This window comes from Chenopodium quinoa, unplaced genomic scaffold (genome assembly GCF_001683475.1).
Source record: "Chenopodium quinoa cultivar QQ74 unplaced genomic scaffold, ASM168347v1, whole genome shotgun sequence".
Lineage (NCBI taxonomy): Eukaryota > Viridiplantae > Streptophyta > Magnoliopsida > Caryophyllales > Amaranthaceae > Chenopodium > Chenopodium quinoa.
Window position 1 is genome coordinate 4,018,355 of NW_018745675.1, and position 21,014 is coordinate 4,039,368.

The window sequence follows — 21,014 nt, forward strand, 5'->3', positions numbered from 1 at the left end:
TTGCCTTTTTCTTAATTGCCTGGAAAAAGTATAGGCATTTGTCGCCTGATCGGCTTAGAAATCTTCCTAAGGCCGCCAGACAACCTGTTAACTTCTGAACCTCTCGGATGGTACGAGGCGACTGCATGTCGATGACCGCCTGCACCTTCTCAGGGTTCGCCTTTATTCCTCTCTGATTGATAAGGAATCCGAGAAATTTCCCAGACTCAACTCCAAAGAAACATTTCCTGGGATTGAGCATGACATGGTGCCGCCTGAGTGTGGCGAAAGTTTCTCGGAGGTCCGACAGATGATCTTTCTGAAGTTTAGACTTGACAATCATATCATCAATATATGCCTCGACATTTCTCCCAATCTGATCAAAGAACACAGTGTTTATCATTCGCTGGAAAGTGGCCGGGGCATTCTTAAGACCAAACGGCATGACCGTGTAACAATATAACCCCTGATCAGTGACGAAGGCCGTCTTCTCCTGATCTTTCTTCCATGAAGGAATTTGATGGAAACCAGAGTAGGCGTCCATAAAGCTCATCAAAGCATGGCCGGCTGTTGAGTCGACCAGGTTATCAATTTTAGGCAGAGGGTAACTGTCTTTGGGGCACGCCTTGTTTAAGTCTGTGTAGTCTACACACATTCGCCAGGTGCCATTCGGCTTTTTAACAAGCACCACATTTGCAACCCAGTCTGGGAAGTAACATTGCCGAATGAACCCTGCATCAAGTAATTTTTTAACTTCGGCGGCTGCCGCCTGACTTCTTTCTTCGCCATGGTTCCGCTTCTTCTGCCGTACCGGCTTCTTTTTCGGATCCACGGCCAGTTTATGTACCGCCAGATCAGGACTAATGCCTGGCATTTCATGGACTTCGAATGCAAAGATGTCCTTGTATTCTTTCAATAGTTTGTGAAAGTCGTCACCCAGGTCCCTTAGAGCAGTCGTCCCAACCTTGATTGTTCTGTCAGGACGCGAGTCATCTAAGATCAGGTCCGTATGCTCACCAGCTGGCTGAGGGTGGAATTCATCCGACCGCTCCTCTGCCAATGATTGCTATTTTCTGTCTTTTCTTGCGGCCCATGTCTGGGATGCCTTTCTCTTCTTGCCGCCTCCTTCTTGAACATGCGCACTCTCCTTGACATTGTCAAGGTCTATTTTTCCACCGCTCGACCCAGTGGCCATAACAGTGGGCTTGACATCCGAGAGATAGCACTCTCGGGCCATCCTCTGATCTCCCCTTAGGGACCCGACTGTTCCATTATCCCTCTCAAACTTGAGCAACATAAGAGATGGGATTATAACAGCCTTGGAATTATTCAGGGTTGGTCGTCCCAAAATCATGTTGTAGGCCGAGAGTTCTTCTACTACCAGGAACCGGACTACCATGTGTCGTCCTTCCCCTTTTTCGCCCAGGCGGATGGGTAAATCCACTCGTCCCACTGGGTGGACTCCTCCTCCTCCAAACCCTACTAAAGGGTGGGATGCCGGATGTATGCAATCAGTCTGATATTTTAGTTTCGACAGACATTTGCTACTGATGAGATCTGAGGAGCTTCTGGTATCTATGAGGATTCGGCCAACTCTCTGGTTGGCCACTTTACATTCAATAACGATAGGGTAGTCATGCGGCCCTCTTACCCCTCCTAGATCTTCTTCAGTGATGACAATCTCAGGAAATGAATATTTGGAGGGCCGTTCTTAGTGAACGGAATTTACATCTAACCGTCTGATATTGTCTTTGTTGCCCCTAATAGTGGGGCCGCCTCCTGAGAAGCCGCCTGCAATGGTGTAGACGACTGCATCATCTGTATCGGAGCTGTCGGCCTGTTGATTCTTTTTGGTCGACTGCTTTTTCGAGGAAGTGTTCCCCGTATTTTTCTTGACATAAGTGTCAAGGTCACCTTGCTCAGCCAGGCGGTCCAGATACCGCATGAGACTGATGCATTCATTGGTGTGATGACCAACATCTTCATGATAATCACATAATTTTTCTTGGTTCCGATTGTTTGCAGAACCCTTCATGGGGACCGGCTTCTCAATTGAGATCCGTCCCTTGATTTCCTTTAGGATAAATTGGCTATCCTTGTTAAACACATACTTTGGGGAGTATGGTTTGAATTCTTTTTTCTTCTTCTGGGACGGCTGTTTAGAGGAATCAGTTGCCCAGACCTCTTTTCTCTTCTCGTCTTTGTTTGACGACTGCTTCTGTCGTCCTTCTCTTTTGTCGGACCTTTTCTCGTCTGACTGTTTTACCGTACTACAAAGATCAGTCGCCTGTATATAGGCTTCCGCTTCAATCAAGGCCTCTTGAAGAGTCGCCACCCTCTTTCGGACCAAATCAAATTTGAAGGTCGACCCGTCTTTGAGACCTCTGAAAAATTCAGTATAGGCTACTTCATCCGGTAACCCTTGAATCTGTATTCTCATCAGGTTAAATCGCCTGATGTAAGAACGAAGCCCGTCCTTCTCGCCCTGCTAAATTGTTCCTAAATCAAGGGTCGTCTTCTTCGCAGGGATGTTCATGGCGAAGTTGGAGGTGAATAAGTAAGCAAGCGTCTTGAAGTTATTTACACAACCATTCGGCAGGTTGCCGAACCATTGTTGTGCGATTCCTTTGAGAGTCGCTGGGAAACACTTGCACCAAGTGAGATCATCCAACCCTTGAAGGTACATCAGGTTGGTGAATGCCATCAGATGGTCTTCTGGGTTAGTAGTGCCGTCATAGGCGCCTACTAATACATTTTTCACTTTGGCCGGCTGAGCGGCTTCAGTAATTTCCTTGGAGAAGGCCGACGGCTGTTCACCAAGTCTAAGCAACCGTAGCTGCCAGTCCATAGGTTGGACATTTTTTGCTGCATGTCCACCAAACGGAGGTGGCTGTAAAAAATACTGTTGTTGCGGTACAAACGGTAAGTTTGGTACCGCCTGGTCGCTATGAAAGCCGGATTGACGGGAGGTGCCGCCTGACTGACCCTCATGATACGACTGAGTATGCCTCATCGAGGTATTTCGCAGACTGTCTTGGAAGTTTGAAGTAGAGGCCGACTCTGACAATCGGCCACTCTTCTTCTGCTCTAGCAGTAGCCGAGCGTCTGTGTATGTTTTCCTCGACCCGTCCGCCTGAATATGACGAACAGGTTTCCTATTTCCTGGAGTAGGAAAACGGTATTTTGTGAAATCAAGGGCAGGTGGCTCCCACTTCCTAGATTTAGGATGAGGGGTCGCCTCTCGCCCTTGAACTGGCTTCCTCTTCCGTGAAGTGGAGGGTTTCTTAGCCGACTGCTCCTTCTCCAGAGCAGGCGGCTTCTTGTTGATCAACTCTTGAATTTCTCCCTTGAAGTCCCTCATGAAGGTCATGAGTTCGTTCCTTGTGATGGGAGCAGACCCATCAGTCGGCTGCTGCCGAACAGGCGGTGCGCCTGCTGGCTCGCTTCCAGTTTGAAGATGTTCCCGTTCCCTCCTTTCGGTATGACGGGTACGTCGGGCCCTAAGGGTCCCGTCTGAAGCTGTGTGAGCTTCAACTTCAAATTCATTCTCAGTATCGTGGTCCGACTGAACTAGAGGATCGTCCAAGGGACGTTTTTCTTCAGGAGCCTGTACAAACGTGGGTGCCATCTCAGAAGTACTCTCCCCACAGACGGCGCCAAAATGTTTCGGGGTTTTCTGATGTCCTGCGGGAGAGTTACAATTCCGAGACTGGAACCGGACGCCTGTACCTGCAAAACAACGGAGACTCCTTGTGGTGGGAGCTCCGCCTCCAACGGTCAAGTTAGTACTTGTTTGAGGAGTAATTAATGCGGAAATTAAAGTGATTGGGTCTGTCTAGGTGAGAGTGTTTAATGTGTGTAATCTGCGTAATCTCCCTTAATGAGGATTAAGGGAGGTATTTATAACCTCGGGAAACGTGCCAATCTAGGTTTAGGTTAACCTTGGGCTGATTGGGCTTCCCTCGGAAGTTGGGCCTAGGTGACCGGCTTCTCCATTAGGCATGGAGAATGCCACGTGTCATGTCATAATAAGTCCAGGGTGGACGAATAAGCGTGTGCCACGTGGCAAGCCCTGAGAGGTCCAACTGGGGGACACTTGGCAACCTGATTGGCCCACGTGGCGCATTCCGATTGGTGGGAGCAAAATCCCCTAATCAGCAGCCTTGACAAATACTCCATAAAAATGACAAATAGGAGAGGAGACATGGGATCCCCCTGTTTTATGCCCTTCTTTCCCTTAAAAAAGCCATTCATGCCACCATTGATCATAATTCGGTTTTTCAAATCTTAAAACCGAAATCAAAATATATCAATTCGGTTTTGGGATTCCTCAAACCGCACCGAACCATGTTAGAAAAAAATACCGCACCACATTTCTAATTCGATTTGATTTGCGGTTTAATTCGGTTTTAAACCGCATTAGTTTCACCACTACTTATTGTTGCTTCATATGGTGAACTCTCCCTGCTAACACGCACACACCCACATTCATCCCTCACCCAACAGCCACCATCCAACACTACAACCACCTGTAGGCCTCTCCCACCTTGCCCCTGCCTCCACCCGCAAGTTGCAACAAACACACTCACACTTAAAATTACCACCTGCTACCTCTGCCTCTGTATCCAGCACCGACAAACTCTCCCTCACCGCCGCATAAACATATGCAACAAGTCAACAACAATAATAGCCGTAAATAGCAGCCGCAAGCGTCAATTTCAACCCCGTCGCCTCGTGCAGGTAGGTCGCTGCTGGTCGCCTCTAACTGAATCGAGAAATCGCAGCTGCTTGAATATTTACGGTTTTTGAGAAAATGAGAAAACTTAAATTAGGTATGTAATTTGGGTTTTTAGCTTTTAAGAAATGGGCTGGGCAAGGATTTGACGAATCCGTGCATCACTAATTTGTATAATGCGAATATGAACAACAAATTGTATGGTATAACATTCAATTGTATATTAATATTTTGTTACCATTTAGTGATTAAGCCTGGAAATTTGCAATGACATTTCATTATTTTTTTGAATTGTAAAATTTAAATTCTAGTGTGTAAATTGTGAAGATTTGTCAAGAAATAATTATTAGTAAAACGAATTTTGCTTATTATATATAAAGAGGTTATGCTCAACTTTGGATGCAGCGGGTGAAAGGTTGATTCAGCAATATTTGGTCTCATGGCAACAAAGATGTTTGTAGATGAACAGAAGAAACGGACCATGGAGGCATTGGAACGCCGATTTGCCGCTGCGAAAGCCGAGGCTCAGCCTCAAGTAAGGGAGAAGCGAAGGTGTCACGAGACGCTTTTGAAGCCTGCACTTGTTGGTTCTTCTATAGGACCTTCGGCTGAAGCATCAGCTGCTTCTGTGCAGAATACTTCATTAAAAAAAGGTCTGTTATTATTATTATTTTTTTTTTCTTTTCATTGCCATTAAATTATCTTGACATTTGTTTTATTTGTTATTGTTAACTGAGATTGAATTACCTGTTGAACATGTATCAATAGATTCTTGAGATGCATAGATGAGTAAAAATTGCTCCATTTACAGCACAAAAGTTCTCTTTTGTAGTTCTTGAATAGATGTTATATAAACCTAAGATTGTTTCAATTATCTATTATGTGTTGTTTTCTTTTTTGGATGCATCCTTGCGATCAATTACCTTCGCTTAATGATTATTTTATCCAGCTATTAATCCAATTTTTAGTGATTGATGAGATAATGCTGAAAGTTTTGCTTTATGTGGTTTTTTTGAACTAGTGCTGAAATGAGAGGGTCTTACTGCAGTTCGCAGATAATTTTGTATAAAGATTTTCTGCCACATGCTGTTGATTATTAACAGGCCGCAGATAATTTGTTTGGTGCCCATGTCTGGATAAAGATTTTCTGCCTCATGCTGTTGATTATTTATCTATTTTATTATTATATTTGATGGAACTCACTTGTGCAAGTCATGTATGCAAATTCTTGCAGACTTGGAAGGAGAGGGTCTTACTTACTCGCGTATTTGTGAGTCTGTGCATGCAAATCTCCTGATTACTGTAGAGGTGAGTGGTTGAAGCATATTTTAGAAGGGAGTTTCTTGTTTTTTTTTGGTACATGTATGGGGCTTATACTTTTTATATCTTTCTTGGATTGTTCAGCTATCTAATAAAGACAAGACTGCAGTTGATAAAATTTTGCACGAGCTCCTTCAGAAGGGTGATTCTGCTCAGAAGTACATTCAGGGCTCTAGGAGTGTAAAGTTTGATAATTGGATTCTACTTGATAATTTTGTACAAGGGAATAATACATCTGTCGCCCGCTTACGAGCATTGCGTGCAAACTCCAAGCGTTCTAAGAGGCATATGTCCATGAAACAGCTGAAAAAGTGTGGGTCCAATCTGCCTCGGGACCTACTCAAGTGAGTGCTTAAATGCTTTATTTTTTTATAAAAAAAACTGTGTACAGTAAATTTTTGTCTTTCATTTTTACAGATACAATAATCTCTTTGCATGTATTTCTAAATGTCTGGTTGAGATATGTTTTCCTTATCAGTATATCAATGTACAATGTGTTGGACACTTTCATTGGGACCTTTTAAGAGACGTTTGTTTTTCCCTGGGCCCTGGACTCATTTAAGATCTTATGAATGTTCTGATGTTAATGGGAAAGAAAAAATATAGGATGTCAGTGAATATTCTCATAATATCATCAGTGATGATGAGGTGGAGATTGTAGTTTTGTGGGCTGAGAAATGGGGATGAGAGAGAAAAGGTGTGAGCTACTGTTTGGTGCTGGGTGATTTGGTAGATGATAACGTGTAGCTTTCTTCTAAATCAGACTTCAGATCTTTTAATGAGCTAAGACCCTCCTACCATTCATTTGATGGAATTTTTTTCTGCAAAAATTGCTTAAGTTTGATGATACAGATGGGTTATGTAGGCTTATTGGCTTATTTGTTTTATGAGTATTTGTACATTTTCTTAGTCCGGCTTATTTTCTTCATTGAAGTCATTTGTCTTTGATTTATGTGCTAACACATTTGTCTCAACCTTTATAATTTGGTACAAGTTTAGTTATCAGTGTTTGTTTGCTGAAGCTCTTCTGAACCAAGATTTTGTTCCCTTCCGAATATTGTTATTGGCTATGACCTTAGTTATAGAAGTAGGTTGCGGTCGTCCCTCCAGCACACAGGGATTGATCGTACACTTTGAGTACCTCATTGTCTTGGTTTGTTTTTATATGTTTTCAGTTTTTGTAATATCTGAACAATTAATAGTTTTGCATCACTGCGTCAGGGTGTCTCTTGAATCTCTCCACTCTCCATTCAACCTTTATTTTATTTATTTATTTATTTATTTATTTATTTATTTATTTATTTATTTATTTATTTATTTATTTTGTGTACGTTAGTTCTTGGGCCCTTTTTTAAGTTGTCTACCTTGTCTTGTTTCTAGATTTGAGCTTTTTATGCCAATGCATGAGATGTGGCAGAAGTATGTAATGCAGCTTTTGAAAAACGGCGGGTAAGAGCTCCTCTTGTGGCTTTTATTTATCTATGTATATTTTTATACATCAATATGAAAAAGTGCATCGGTTTCTTTCTTACCTTTTAGGGACATTTGAATTTTATGTTCAAATATTTCATTTTATGTCTGTAGGAAAAATCATGTGGCCCACTCTCTATATGTTGCAGATCTCCATGGTGCTATTCTTCGAGGTTTCTGATTTCATTGTGCTTTAATATATTATATACTTTGTGCTTCGTATTTAATTTAGCACAATGCAATATTCATGAAAAATCTGATTGTTTGATGTTAATCATCAGTAGGTTGTCTGAATTACTGTAAATAAATCAAAATGGACTGAGGAATAAGATTATAACAACCACCAGGCTTCCTAGTATATATATATTTTTTTCTTTTGGCATTGGGGGCAGGGACTGAAATAATTATTATTCTAATAACTGCAGCATACCTAGCTTGAGATCAAGAGCATACATCATGAGTAGTGAACAAAACCAATATGATCTTACAACCTACCCAATTTCATACTTAGTATTTGTTTTGTTTCTCATTTGGGTCATTACTCTGAATAGCCTCTCTTTATTATGGTTATATAAGCTGTGCAAGGTCAGGTCTCCTTTGGATAGTTTATGGTTCTGTTCATCCCATACAAATTGGCAGGTGCAGCCAAAGGCTTTACAAATCAGCTTTAATGCCCTATGTCTTTCAAGCATTCCATTTCATTCCTCCTATATTTTAGTCTTGAATTGCCACAGGCAGCATAGTTTGTACCAGAAGTCCATCACAAGATTCACAACCTTGCAATTGTGAAGTATATCCACATGATTTTTTAGCTATTCTTAACGTGGATAAAATAGAAGTAACCTGATTTTCTGTTTCAAGATTTTGCCATAGGTAATTGTGCTTTAAACTAAATACTACGTAAGATATTTGAATTTTGAGCTATGGGACCAGAGAACTCTAGTCCATTCCCTCTTATTTCTTCCACGGCCCACCTCTCCTATTGACTGCCATGGCAACCCTGCTTCGCCCCCCCTCCCTCCCTTCTCCTCCTAGATGTTATCTCTTCTCATCTGCCTTCTTTCTCTTGTTTCTTCTTTGATCAAATCCATTGCCTCATAATTGATCCCTTTCCTTTCTTCCACTTTGTAACCAATCATTTTGAAAGAGTGATGAGCTTACAGATGCAATAGCAACTTCTCACTATAATTTTCTAAGAAATTCTCTCCAGTTTCAAGGATTATAGAAAATCTTGAATCTCATCTCAAAATTCTACTTTGGGAAACCTGCATAATAAATCTCAGAATCAAACAAATCTGTAGTTGTGTCTTAGAGTTTTTGTCTTGTATCTTTGTTTTTAAATAATTTTTTTTATGCGTAGCAGAAATATGAAAACAAACACAATTTGGAAATTAGTTCATTATAGGAGGACCATTGTAAATTTTTTCAGGGAAAGTCATATTCACATTAGAAAAAGTATCCCTTTTCTTACACTCTGAGCATCCACAATGAAGCACTTTAGCTCCCAGCTTGCAAAATTAAATAGATAAAGCAACAAGCCTCACCAATAGAGTATTAGTTGTAGCTTTATGAAACTATGTAGCTCTACAAAGCTACGTAGTTTCACGTTTAATAATGACAATAATGCAAGTAGTTTGATTGGGGCCGCATTTATTTAATGATGTTGGTTTGATTTTTACGCCCTTTGTTTCGGAATAATTGACATACTTCCTCTTTCGATCGTATATAAATTGTAATCTGTATGTGTTACGTTGTGATTTTTTTCCCTTCCTACAAAGAATTTACTCTAAATTCCTACAAATTAAAGTGTCATTTAAAGTTTATAATGTTTATAATTCAGATTTTTTTTTGGTTCCAAGAATTTTGAACCACAATTAAAATTTTTATCCACAACTATAAATACTTATAATTAAAAGACAATTGCAAAGTGTGAATTGTATATAAAAAAATAAATGATAATTGGCATGTGGGACATACTAGTACTTTTGGCTTTCCATTGAAGAGGTTGTAGCTTGGAATTGATATAATTTGAGAATAGTGATGTGGCAAAGCAGAGCTACAAAGGTTGTAGTTTCTTATTGTGGATGCTCCCTATTTGCGAGTCTGTTCCGCTTCTTGACACATGTTTAGCCCTCCATGATTAATCACAGACATTAGGTCTCTGCTTTTATACACAGGACTATGCATTTGTCTTTGGGGTTGTTAAGCTCTTCCATTCTCAATTGCCTTATTACTTGCCCATCTTTCGTCCACACAAATTTGAAGCCTAGATTGTTTCCAGTTCTCCTAAAGGAGAGAGGCAAGGAAAAATTTGGAACCAAACAACCATCCTCTTTTCATCACTAGATAGCCTGCAAATATCGCATAGTGCTTACCGTCGAAAGAGGCATCACATTCAAGAGAAATCCTTTTAATGGGGTGGGGGGTGGGGAGGGGAAGTGACATATTATCTTGGTATTGGGTAGAAGAGATTTATTTGATGCATGTAAACTTTCTAGGCCAGACTTTGTGCTTTGTGCACGCTCTGGTATGTTGGGCCGTGTTCTGGAAAATAGCAGTGTTCCTCAGAGTCCATATTGACCAAATGAAGAAGGACAATAGTTATTTAGGAGGGAGAGGTTGTGAGTTAGAGGGGTTTTACTAGGCAAGAGTAGGTTTTTTGAGTCAAGTATGAAGGGTATCTGTGAAAATGGTGGGAGTGTGTTTCAAACTTCTTTAACATAGGAACAAACTCAACAAATTTAGCGAATCCTCCCTAGAACTAGGGCATCAATTACATGCGGGTGAGTTAATGATTTTTCATGAAAAAAAAACCTTGTCTATGAGCCAGCCTGTCTTGAATGACAAATCCAAGGATGAAATGGATTTTTTTGGGGAATATTTATCTCCCATATGCAACTCGAGTGATTGTCAAAGCCTCTACATGATTTCTTGACAAGATTTAAAGCCTTATAGTTTAGTAACTACTCTTACAAGTGGGGGTGCGAATAAATAAATCCAGCATTGGAGGAGTTAGGGATAGGGATGGGGATAGGATTAATTAGATCTCTGATTTCTTGTGGGAGTTGGAGTGGTTATACTAGTTGCAAGATATTTTTTTTTTTTCCACTTTAAATTATTAGGCCATGGTGAGAGGGATCTCATCCCCAACCAACTATCAGTCTAGAAAAGAATTATATTGGTCCTACATTCCGTTAAAGGGATCTGTGAAAACTTTCCAAACTTTTCTCATACTCCTGCAGGTGTGAGACCCTTTGCAGAATACTTAAGCCCTAACTTTAGATTACAATATTATCCCCTTAGCATTTGCACAACAAGGTTATTTACATTTGTCAAGACTTCCCACCATAATTTGAGATAGCAGGCTTTCTTAAGGTCTTATGATATTTATTCTATGCCCCCTCCCCTCTGCTTTTTATGTCAAGCAATCTTGTCCCAAGCCACCCAGAGAGTTCTTGAAGCATTATGGCTTGGGATAAGATTGCTTGACCAAAAAAAGGAGGGAAGGCTTGGAGGTATCTAAGTCAGATTATTTAATTAGCCCTATAGTGGGAAAGGGCTTATGCTCTTTTAATAAAATATTCAAGAAAATTAATGTAACATTAATATTCATATTGACCGAATTGCTGCCCCAAAAAATTTAACCAGTTCTCATGTTACCTGTTAGGCTGGTATTGATTTCTGTAACATAGGGTTGGGAAGGGGTTCTCATATACAATAGTTTGGAGGAAAAGGAGGGGTGTTACCTTGAGAGAGAGAGACCAGCCCGTGCATTCATAAGGGCCTCCAAGCAATTTTCGTAAGCACTGACCTATTATATAGTTAATTTTTTTTATTATATTTTCTTAGACGTCCAGGGCAGCTTTAATAAAAAGGAGTTTGGAGGTGGGCCATGAAGGCCTCCACCCCCCCCTCCCCCCCCCCCCCACACACACACACTCACACAATTAGCTAGAAAAAGTCTATTCTTGCTTGACTTGTGTTTTTGAGCCGGCCCCACCAATGAAATTATCTATGCATATTTTTATCTGATGTTTGATTATCTCCTGAATTTTTAAGAAATATTCAATTACAATATGCAATTTACCCTAGGGACGGAGTTCAAAACTTAGACTTCAAATTTCATAAATCATGGTTTTATAGGGTTAACGTTATAAAATTGAGTCTTCATTTGGATATTTGTACATACAGTCTTATGTAGTAATGTAGATCAACTTTTCTGTAATGCCATTACATAATGGAGTTTTAGCGCACTATGGGACGTAATTTTTTGACCCAATGGCCAATGTTTGAGGTATTAATTATGGCATGGCATAATAATATCATGGACTGTTACATGATATCCTAAATCATGGTCAGTTTTATTAGTTCTAAATTATGCTCCTTCACATATCACAGTGCATAGGACCACATAGGACTATACTGAATGATGTGATCACCAGCTTATGTTGGAATATCCAAATTATAAATTTCCACTTAAATGAAATTTAGAGTACATTGTTATGGATGATAAATGTTACGTTTAGAATCATAATGCATAGGAATGAATCTAATGGTCATATACCATTTCTTACGCAGATGAATTCAGTTTAACAAAATTTCTGTGCAGTACATGCAAAAAATAGTTTGGACTCAAAATCACTTGGTTTGTACAATGGAGTTAAAATATTCAATTTTCTTCTGCTCATATTATCAAAATTTACCTTTTGATATCTGTGTTTGTTATTGCAATTTCAATTGTACTAAATTTCTGTTTCATTTTTAAAAGTAATGGCAACTTGCTGATAGGATTGCTTGCAAAATTTTGTATGAGATAATTGCTTGTCTATGTCTATAAGTGGAAACTAGCTAAGAACTCCATGGCAAAGGTGATTTTTTTCTAAACATGTTTGTAGCTCATTATATCCTTTTTTTTTATTGGCAGTGGTTGACTGCAAAATTGATTCTTTTATTGGGGTGGTCGGCATCATGATCCGTGAAACAGCTGAGACATTTGGAGTAGTTACAAAAGAGAATAACTTTCGAGGTAAATACGCAATAATCTGAAATGTTATTCATTTGTATTTAATAAATATTTCTGGAGCTTTTCTTCATACTTGTTACCCCTTTTGAAAATTCAATTGTTGGTACCGTTTGGATGTTTGTGTAAAATGTAACCATAGGACCTGTCCTCTTAGTTGTCTCATATGCCGAAGTAAAGGTTGTGGTAAATAATTTTGCTTCATGATGAGGTTTGACTTTTTCTAAAATGTTATCTGATCAATTTGCTTCTATTCCTGAGCTTTTGATTTCTATGCTTTAAGGAATTTTGAAGGGACTGATCAATTTGTTTCTATTCCTGATCAATTTTTATTACATCTATCTTCACTCAATTTTAATTGACTTTTATTTGGAACAACAATGCGTTTTTAGGTGATAATGGTAATGAACAAAAAAGTTTGAGGCAGAGTTTTGTTTGCAAAGAGAAGAGGGAATGAAATCAAGAAAGAGACATAGTGAAATAGGAATAACCTTAATTTTGGAATATTGTTTGGGTTGACAAGTTGACAAATTCACTCCTCTCTTTCCATCTTTCACCACTATTCATGTTGCTCGACCATAGTCTCCTTGTTTCTAATAATCTCACCACCGACCTCTCTGGTCGCCGCTCCTACTCAACTACTCGTCGAAGCTTTAGAGGTCAAAATCAACCATGAAAGCTCCGGATCTTGAGTTCTTATGGTTAAGTTTGATCATCTAGAGCCATGACTAATGATATGTGTATGCATCTCTCGTTCTTCCATTTATGATTTTTTTTTTCTCTTCAAATTTTGGTTTATAATAAAAGGTAGTTGGGTTTTTATGGTGGTGTAAGTGGTGCTGGGTGGATTTTTGTGGTGTTTGTGTGTGTTATTTTCATAGTGGGATAGTGTTTTTTTCGTGTGGGTGGTGTGGGGTGGGTTTTTTTGGTAGTTGGATGGATCAAGTGGTGGGTGGGTGAGTTTTTTTCGTTGCTCCATCCCCAAGTGTAGGACTTGAGTAGTACACATGACATCCCCAAGGATCAATATGGCAGAAATTTTAAAGCAAACAACACGATATTTTTAGTGGAAAACCTTTCCGATGTGAAGAGTAAAAACCACGGGACCATTTGAGGAGTACACCTTAAGCTTCTCTTATTGATAACTGAGGGTAAAATATACCCAAATCAGTCAACAAAAGGTTTATACACCCACCAACAACATCAATAAGAGATGAACAATTGAAAGATAAAAGGTATAGAAATCACCCAAACGCGGGTCTCTAGCCTGCAGCAATTACGGACAGCCTGCAGCAATTACGGACGGACGAACCAGAGCTTCAATCAATTCAATTGTTCAAATAAAGGTCCTATGTGTCCTCAATAGGCTAACATTTACAGCATGATCAAATGATCGAATTTTTGGTAATAGACAGATTTCTGAAGGCTCTCTTTGAAACCCTCTTTTTTTTTTCTTTCTTTCTTTCTTTTTTTTTTTTTGGATTTTTGTGTGTGTGCCATTCTTACTACCCTCATTTCATCTAAGTGTTACTACTACAATGCTTACTGAAGAAGCCACAAAGATAAGCACCAATCGGAAACTAAAACGAGTAAAATGCTTAGCTGTTGGGCTGTCCAAAGTGGACCAAATTTAAAACATATTTTACCAAGACTTAGGCTGGACCTATAGCTATAGTTGCGGTACAAGATGAGAGATTTATGATTCCTTGCTATGAGCTCATTGACTTGTTTGTCCTAGCATTTACCTCTTCATCATGTATTTCTTCCTCATTTGATGAAAACTCATCAAGAACAACACCATCATCATCATAAATTGGTACATCAACATCAAATTGTACCTCATCAACATCATCATGAATCTCCTCAACATTTTCATTTGTAGGAGTAAGAGAACAAACAATATTAGTAGTATCAAAAGACAATGCTGAAGTAGAAGTGCTCCTTGGACTCATAACCATTCTCTACTTCTCAATACCTCCTTTTTTGGGTCATATAGTTTGAAACCGTACTCTTCATCACTGTAACCAACAAATGCACATGGGTTAGTCTTGGAATCAAGCTTTAGTCTTTGTGGCACATGCATGTATGCCTGAATCCAAGGACTTTGAAATGCAATTGTGAAGGATCACACCCATTTCATGCTCTCTTAGGAATATCAAGACCAAGAGGAATGGATGGAGAACGATTGATCAAGTACACGACACATTATATCGCTTCAGCCTAAAATGTCTTAGGAGGATCAGTGATTCTAAGCATATATCTCACTTTCTCCACAATGGTTCCGTTCATCCTTTCTGCTACTCCATTGTGTTATGGTGAACTTGGTTGTCCTCTTATGTTTAATGCCATGCTGTGAGAAATATTACTTGAATTCATTCGAAGTATACTCACCACCATTGTTCGGAGATGGTTCGACTTTCTATCCATTTCCCTTTCTACCATGGCATGAAATTTCTCGAGACCTCGAACACTGGACTTTATGACTTCAACATGTACACCTAAGTTTTTGTGAGTAGCGTCATCAATAAACATGACAAAATATCTATTACTACCAAGAGATCAATTTCAATGGGACCACAAACATTAGAGTGTACTAACTCCAACTAAGCTTGCTTTCTGATAGGCATCTTAAAAAAAAAGCTCTATGCTGCTTTGCTCCAAACAGTTAGCAGAAGGGTTAAGAAAAACAGTTTTATCAATAGGAATAAATGTTCACCCGTTAAAGTTTCAACCTTTGTCATTCATATGTCCTAATCTTCCGTGCCACAAGTTAGGAGAATTCTTCCCTTCTACTGCATTCAACTCACCATTCTGAACATACACTCGAGTATGTCTTGTACAAAGAGCAACATAACTCGCCTCGAGCAACCCTTAGACAACTTTTAATTTCCATCATCACATGTATGTCGGAAGCCTTCTTGATCAAGAACATTAGTAGACAAGTTAAGGCGCACATCAGGAATATGACGTACATTTTTCAATGTAAGCATGCACCCAACACTTCTCATTACATGAATATCACCTAACCCAACAATGTTTTCTGAGCTTCACACTACCAAAGTCACTAGCTTTGTAGTTCAGGACTACAAGCAATATTTATGTGAACTTTCAACATGATGACACTCACTAGCTGCACAAATCAAAGTGACCTCATCATCAGTTTTGCAATATTTTAATCATCTCTCGTTTTTTGCGAATCTTGTTCCTCACCTGGTTCTTTCTTCCAATAGTAGCAAAACTTTTTGATGTGGCCTAGCTTATTTCAATAATGACATGTCCTAATCTCTTTCCCATCTTAGACCTCCCCTTCGAGTTACCACGGCCATTAGGACCCCTACCCTCGCTTATTATTCTATTCTAAACAACAAGATCTTGTGAATTGTCAACTCCCATCCCCATTCTTCTTATCTCTTCATTGAACATTCTCTCTTTGATCACATCCAATAATAGCACACCACGTTTAGTAGAGTTACTAATAGTCACAACCAAGGTTTCTCAATTATTCGGCTTTTAGAGTCTACTAGTATTAGTAGTCAGCTTGTTAATGATGTGTTGGGATTCACTAAGATGCTCAGAAACTGACTTCTCACTTTTCAATATCAGATTAACATGTCTCTTGATCAATGAATGTTATGAGCGGACTTTCTTTCATGAAGACCTTTCAATTTCTTCCACAAGTCATATGGGCTAGAATCTTGAGACACATGATTGAAAGTGTTTACATCAATCCAGTGTCTAATAGTCCTTAAAGTCTTTCTATTCAACTTTACCGATTCTTTTTCATCCATTTTTTCGGGTTTTGTTGGTTTAGAATGCTACCATTTGCTTTTGTGATGTTTCAATTAATTCATGTAAGTCTTTGCAATATAACAAGTCTTCCATTAGCGTTTGCCAAATGGGATACCTTCGCTTTGACTATTAGTAACTCTACTCAGTGTTGACTATCTTTTGATGTGATCAAAGAGAGCTTGTTCAATAAAGAGATTAGAAGAAAGGATATAGGAGTTTTTTACAAGCTCTTGCTGTTGAGAATGGAGGAAGAAGCAAGAGTAGGGGTCCCTAGTGGCCGTGGTTACTCAAAGGGGAGGTCCAAGTTTAGAGATCTAAAAAGGGAATAAAGGAGGATTATAGGCCTCGTGTGGTGATGCGGGAAATTCTAATTCTTGGGAAATTACTTCCTTTGTAAAGTTCCTAGGAATTATACAAATGTGTTTGGTTATCATGTGGGAATTTGTAAATGCTAGGAATTGTGAATGACCAAAGGTCGGGGGGTGAAAAAATTCCCTTGTTTTATGGGAAGTAAAAATTCTTATGAATTGTGATTTCCTTCATTTTTCATTTTTAATGTCAACCAACAACATTGCTAAAATGAAATTCATGGGATTTTGATTGCCTATTGATATTAAAAGCAACCAAACAAGTAAACAACATCATAGTGTCTTATTAAAATGGCCTAAACAAAAAATAATAATAATAATAATAATAATAATAATAAAAAAAAAAAAAAGGTGTTGTTTCCCTTTTTCATTCTTGAAACCCATAACACAAATACCCCTTAAGCTCTTCAAAACCATCATTACAAATATCACCTCTTAAGTGTTACTGGAAATTTTAAGATTGATGTGTGAAAATTATTGTACAACAATGTGTAGAATTTTGTATACATTGCCCCAAATGAGCATAATCATCTTATTTTGTTATTGCATGTGTCACAAAGAGATAGGGATAGGGAGAGGGGTGAGGGAGTTAAAAGTGAGTATTTGAACTCAATAGTTCATTCAATTTTTCAAGTTACGACTGCACATCAAAGCCATAGACTACTTGAGGCTCAAGAATTCATATCAGACCTATGTATCAATCTTTGACTCATCTATTTGGTAGAAATTTCCATATTTTTGGTTTATATTTGAGGTTTCAACTCATATTAGAGTTTTGATGATCTAGTTGAGGTATTAAAAGAGTTTGAGAGCAACTTTGTTAGATTCTTTAATTTTAACCATGTATCTTACTCATTATATAAAATATTAATTTGTAAATGGAAATTACATTTTCAAAATATCAAACTTTTTTTTTTTTTTTTTTTAATTTTTATTTACTAATAGAGAAGGAAGATATTAGAATAGGTATATGGACAAAGTTTTTAAAATAATTTTACCACCGATTAAAAGAAGTTATTAAGTGCCTGTTTGGCCGGGCTTCTCAAAGTGCTTCTAAGTGGTAAAAGGAGAAACTTGGCCAAACAGTGTGATTTACAAAAGTAATTTCAGCTTCTCGAGAAGCCCACTTTGGAATAAAATACACTGTAGAAGTAGAAGCTACAATTTGTAGCTTCTTTGTTCAGTTTCTCGGGGAGGAGTTTACCATTAAATGAAAATTTTTGTGGACCAATATACCCTCAAAAAAAGTTAAAATGACCTTATATCCTCTCATAAAATCAAGCCCTTTTGCCGCTCTCTCTCTATCTTTATCTCTGTAAATTGACCACAACTCCATAAGAACATGCTCTATATTTGCAATTAAAACCCCGAAGCTTTACCATCGCCGGCCTGATGGAGATTGTGGTGGCGAAATTGGTGCACTTGTAGAGGAGCAGGTGGGAGTATTGATGTATTCGATCCTATGATTTTTAGGATGGGTTTTTATGGGTTTAGCAAGCGACATATTAAGAATAGCAAGTGGTGGTGCCGTGGTGGTTTGATTTAAGATAATAGCTTAATGCAGTAGCACTCGCAAGGAAAAGGTAGAGAAATTTGAGAAATATAATGGGTCTTATATAAAAAAAAAAAAAAAAATGAATAAAGTGTACTCCACTCATTTTCATTTATCAAATAAACATTAATCTTCTTTTATCAAATACACATCAATCTTTTTATCAAATAAGCATGGCCGTACTATGCCAATTTTCAAAGGGCCAAACAATGTAATATTTTTTCTATTTCTCAAAAGCACTTCTAAAATTTTGTGGCCAAACAAATATGTTTCTTGCAAGTGTTTCTCTAGGAACAGTTTCTAGAAAACTACTTCTAGGAAACAGAAATTGTTTTACGGAAGCTTGGCCAAACATACTCTAAGTTGTTACAGTTTAAATTTTATAGCTTAATCTGTCGTTTACCTAGCAGGTCAAGAAGGTGTGTCAGAAGTATTAAAAACAGAAAAGTATTAAGATTAGTTTTAGTATTAGAGGCTTATTGCCATTATTGGGAAGATATGTGTCAATAACAAGTAATTTGTGTGTGAAACACATGATGTAACTCTCAATGTGGGGCTGTCAGGATTAAAATATTTGATTTGATGAGATTGTGGGTTTTTGAAGTTCTGCGTAGTGAACCAGACGATTTCAGTTTGGTTAATTGAAAATCCATTACAATACAGCCGAACAGAAACGATGCAGCCATATCATTGTACCATGGTAATTATTGAGTGCTTGAGATTTTGTGTAATATTATTGTCTTGTCATTTATTGTTGACAATTGCAAGTTTGCAAAGTCTCTGACTCTTCAGATGTTGATTTTGGAGTATTCCTTTACTGTTAGTTTGTGTGGTCAATAAATAGCTGCAAGTTATCATGTCTTTATTCTCTGTAGATCTTTTTTTCGTGATTAGTTCCAATTTCTATGTTCATTAATTGGTTTTCAATATCTAACCGCTTAAACTTCTACAGTTATTCCAAAAAGGAACTCTGTTTTTGTATTTCAAGCTGATTGCTGGAGAATCACATTGCATGGTGATAAATACACTTCAAGGAAGTTGGATGCATTTTAGTACCTTCAGTTTTACATTAGGTATTTTTTTCTTCTAAACATGCTTCAATTACACTTGTCTATCTTATCTGGTTAGTTGTGCTTGATTGCTTGCAATGCAATGCTTGATATTGTATTTTGCTATCCCTTGCTACTGCAGAATGTTACTGTGATGATGGTTGATTGAACAAAAATAAGCTGACTTTAAACTCGAGTTTACTGTGCTATGGTCAGAGGCGGAGTTTGGATTATTATCGGGGGTTGTTATTACAGTGAAAAGTCTACTGAGTATGTAAACCGAAGGTGCTAATTTGTTATCGACTCATTTTTCTTGCTCGATATGTTTGCAGAGAACATGAGGGTGCCATTTCTTGTTTGATAGTTACTGGAACATATTGCTTATAACTTGGCTGAATGTGAAATGGTCTACTTGTTCTGGAATATTGGCATCGAGTGCCAATGAAGGGCTGTAGGGACTCCATCAGATGGTGAGATGCAAAGATTCTCAGACATTGTGGCGGTTACAGGGAGAATGTGAGATCCTTCTAATGACAGTTAGTCAGGATATCAATGTATTGTTGGTTAATGGCTTGAGGTTTTGCTAATATATATCTTATTATTATCAATATTGTTTTGTGAAATTTTGAGTAAGACAGTGTATTTTATTCCAAAGTGGGTTACAGGGAGAAGCCTTTTACATATAGCTTGTACTACAATTTTTGTGTGGAAATTCTGGTACATCATCTGGTCTTAGCCATTTGATTTAATTATCTAAAATATAGAGAAAAGATTAGGCTATTTCCTAAGATAGCGTATAAGTAGCAACTTTTGCGATAAAGTTCGCGCCAATAATTACTCTAGCTATAAATGATAATAACAAGTGTACTAATATGAGGTCTAAAAGTACCAATAATTTTGTTGGTATTTGTAGACTTGTACCAACAAGAGGTCTAAAAGTACTAATAGATACTTGTTATTGTCATTAATGACGAGAGTAATTGAATCATTATGTTTATTGTTAATGAATTATTTCTTTTCAATTTCCATTACTATTGTTAGTAAGTAAAACTCAATTCAAGTGATATTAGCTACCTAGAGTAGTTTCAGATTCGATAATTTAGATTGGGTGAACGGTTGTAGGTTTGTTTTGCATTTTGAAAGCTTATTAATAATGATAATTTTGAAAATTGGCAACAAAAAAAGTGTAAACACCTTTTTCTTGTATCATGTTTTTGGTTTTTTGTTTTCAAATAAAAAGAATACTGAATACAAAAAATGAAGCCAAGCCCTTAGTGTTATGTGGTATTGAAAAACATTTTTTGTTATTTTTGTGGTATTAAAAGTCAATTTTTTTTTTCTAACTGGTGCGATTGTTATACTCTTTTCGCACCCCTTAATTCTAGACCGGTTTAAAATCGGTGCGAATGGGGGGTTTTGAACCGGTGCGGAATTGTGTTTTTCTACTAGTGGTAAAATCAATTCCTTAATAAATAAGACATCTATGTAGTACAAAAGAAATATTTCCTCTGTTTTACAATGTAAACAACAAACTTAATTGAATTTTAAAACATGGTACCTAATCCATCTCTATTCTCGATGTTAAAATTATTTTAATAAATTTATTTGTTCTCCTTTATTAATCACCTCCTAAAAATGTGTACCTAAAGGATGTGTTACAAGTATAAGAAAACGGAGTAAGTATGAATTTAAAGAATACATAACAATTTAAATAAAATATTCCTTCATCAAA

At 37.9% G+C, this 21,014-nt stretch overlaps 1 protein-coding gene across 3 annotated transcripts; it reads left to right on the forward strand.

The window, feature by feature from the left end:
• The first annotated feature begins 4,411 nt into the window (after positions 1-4,411).
• On the forward strand, positions 4,412-20,070 carry LOC110717237. Of its 3 annotated transcripts, none has more exons than XM_021895896.1 (9): positions 4,412-4,811; positions 5,120-5,367; positions 5,949-6,022; positions 6,119-6,378; positions 7,415-7,483; positions 7,619-7,677; positions 12,429-12,530; positions 19,186-19,306; positions 19,425-20,070. In XM_021895896.1, the coding sequence occupies exons 2-8, from the start codon at positions 5,154-5,156 to the stop codon at positions 19,284-19,286; spliced, it is 879 nt and encodes a 292-aa protein (XP_021751588.1). In that variant the 5' UTR covers positions 4,412-4,811; positions 5,120-5,153; the 3' UTR covers positions 19,287-19,306; positions 19,425-20,070. The 3 variants fall into 3 exon arrangements, with proteins under 3 accessions (XP_021751588.1, XP_021751589.1, XP_021751587.1); XM_021895897.1 differs by having other exon boundaries at positions 4,412-4,719; positions 19,615-20,070; XM_021895895.1 differs by having other exon boundaries at positions 4,413-4,719.
• Positions 20,071-21,014: the final 944 nt, after the last annotated feature.

Bases quoted from the DNA above. Each gene is read 5' to 3' on its own strand.
- LOC110717237 (XM_021895896.1), top strand. From the start codon at position 5,154: ATGGCAACAAAGATGTTTGTAGATGAACAGAAGAAACGGACCATGGAG. The intron at 6,379-7,414 runs GTGAGTGCTTAA...TCTTGTTTCTAG, and splicing joins CTGCCTCGGGACCTACTCAA to ATTTGAGCTTTTTATGCCAA. The intron at 7,484-7,618 runs GTAAGAGCTCCT...TTATGTCTGTAG, and splicing joins CAGCTTTTGAAAAACGGCGG to GAAAAATCATGTGGCCCACT.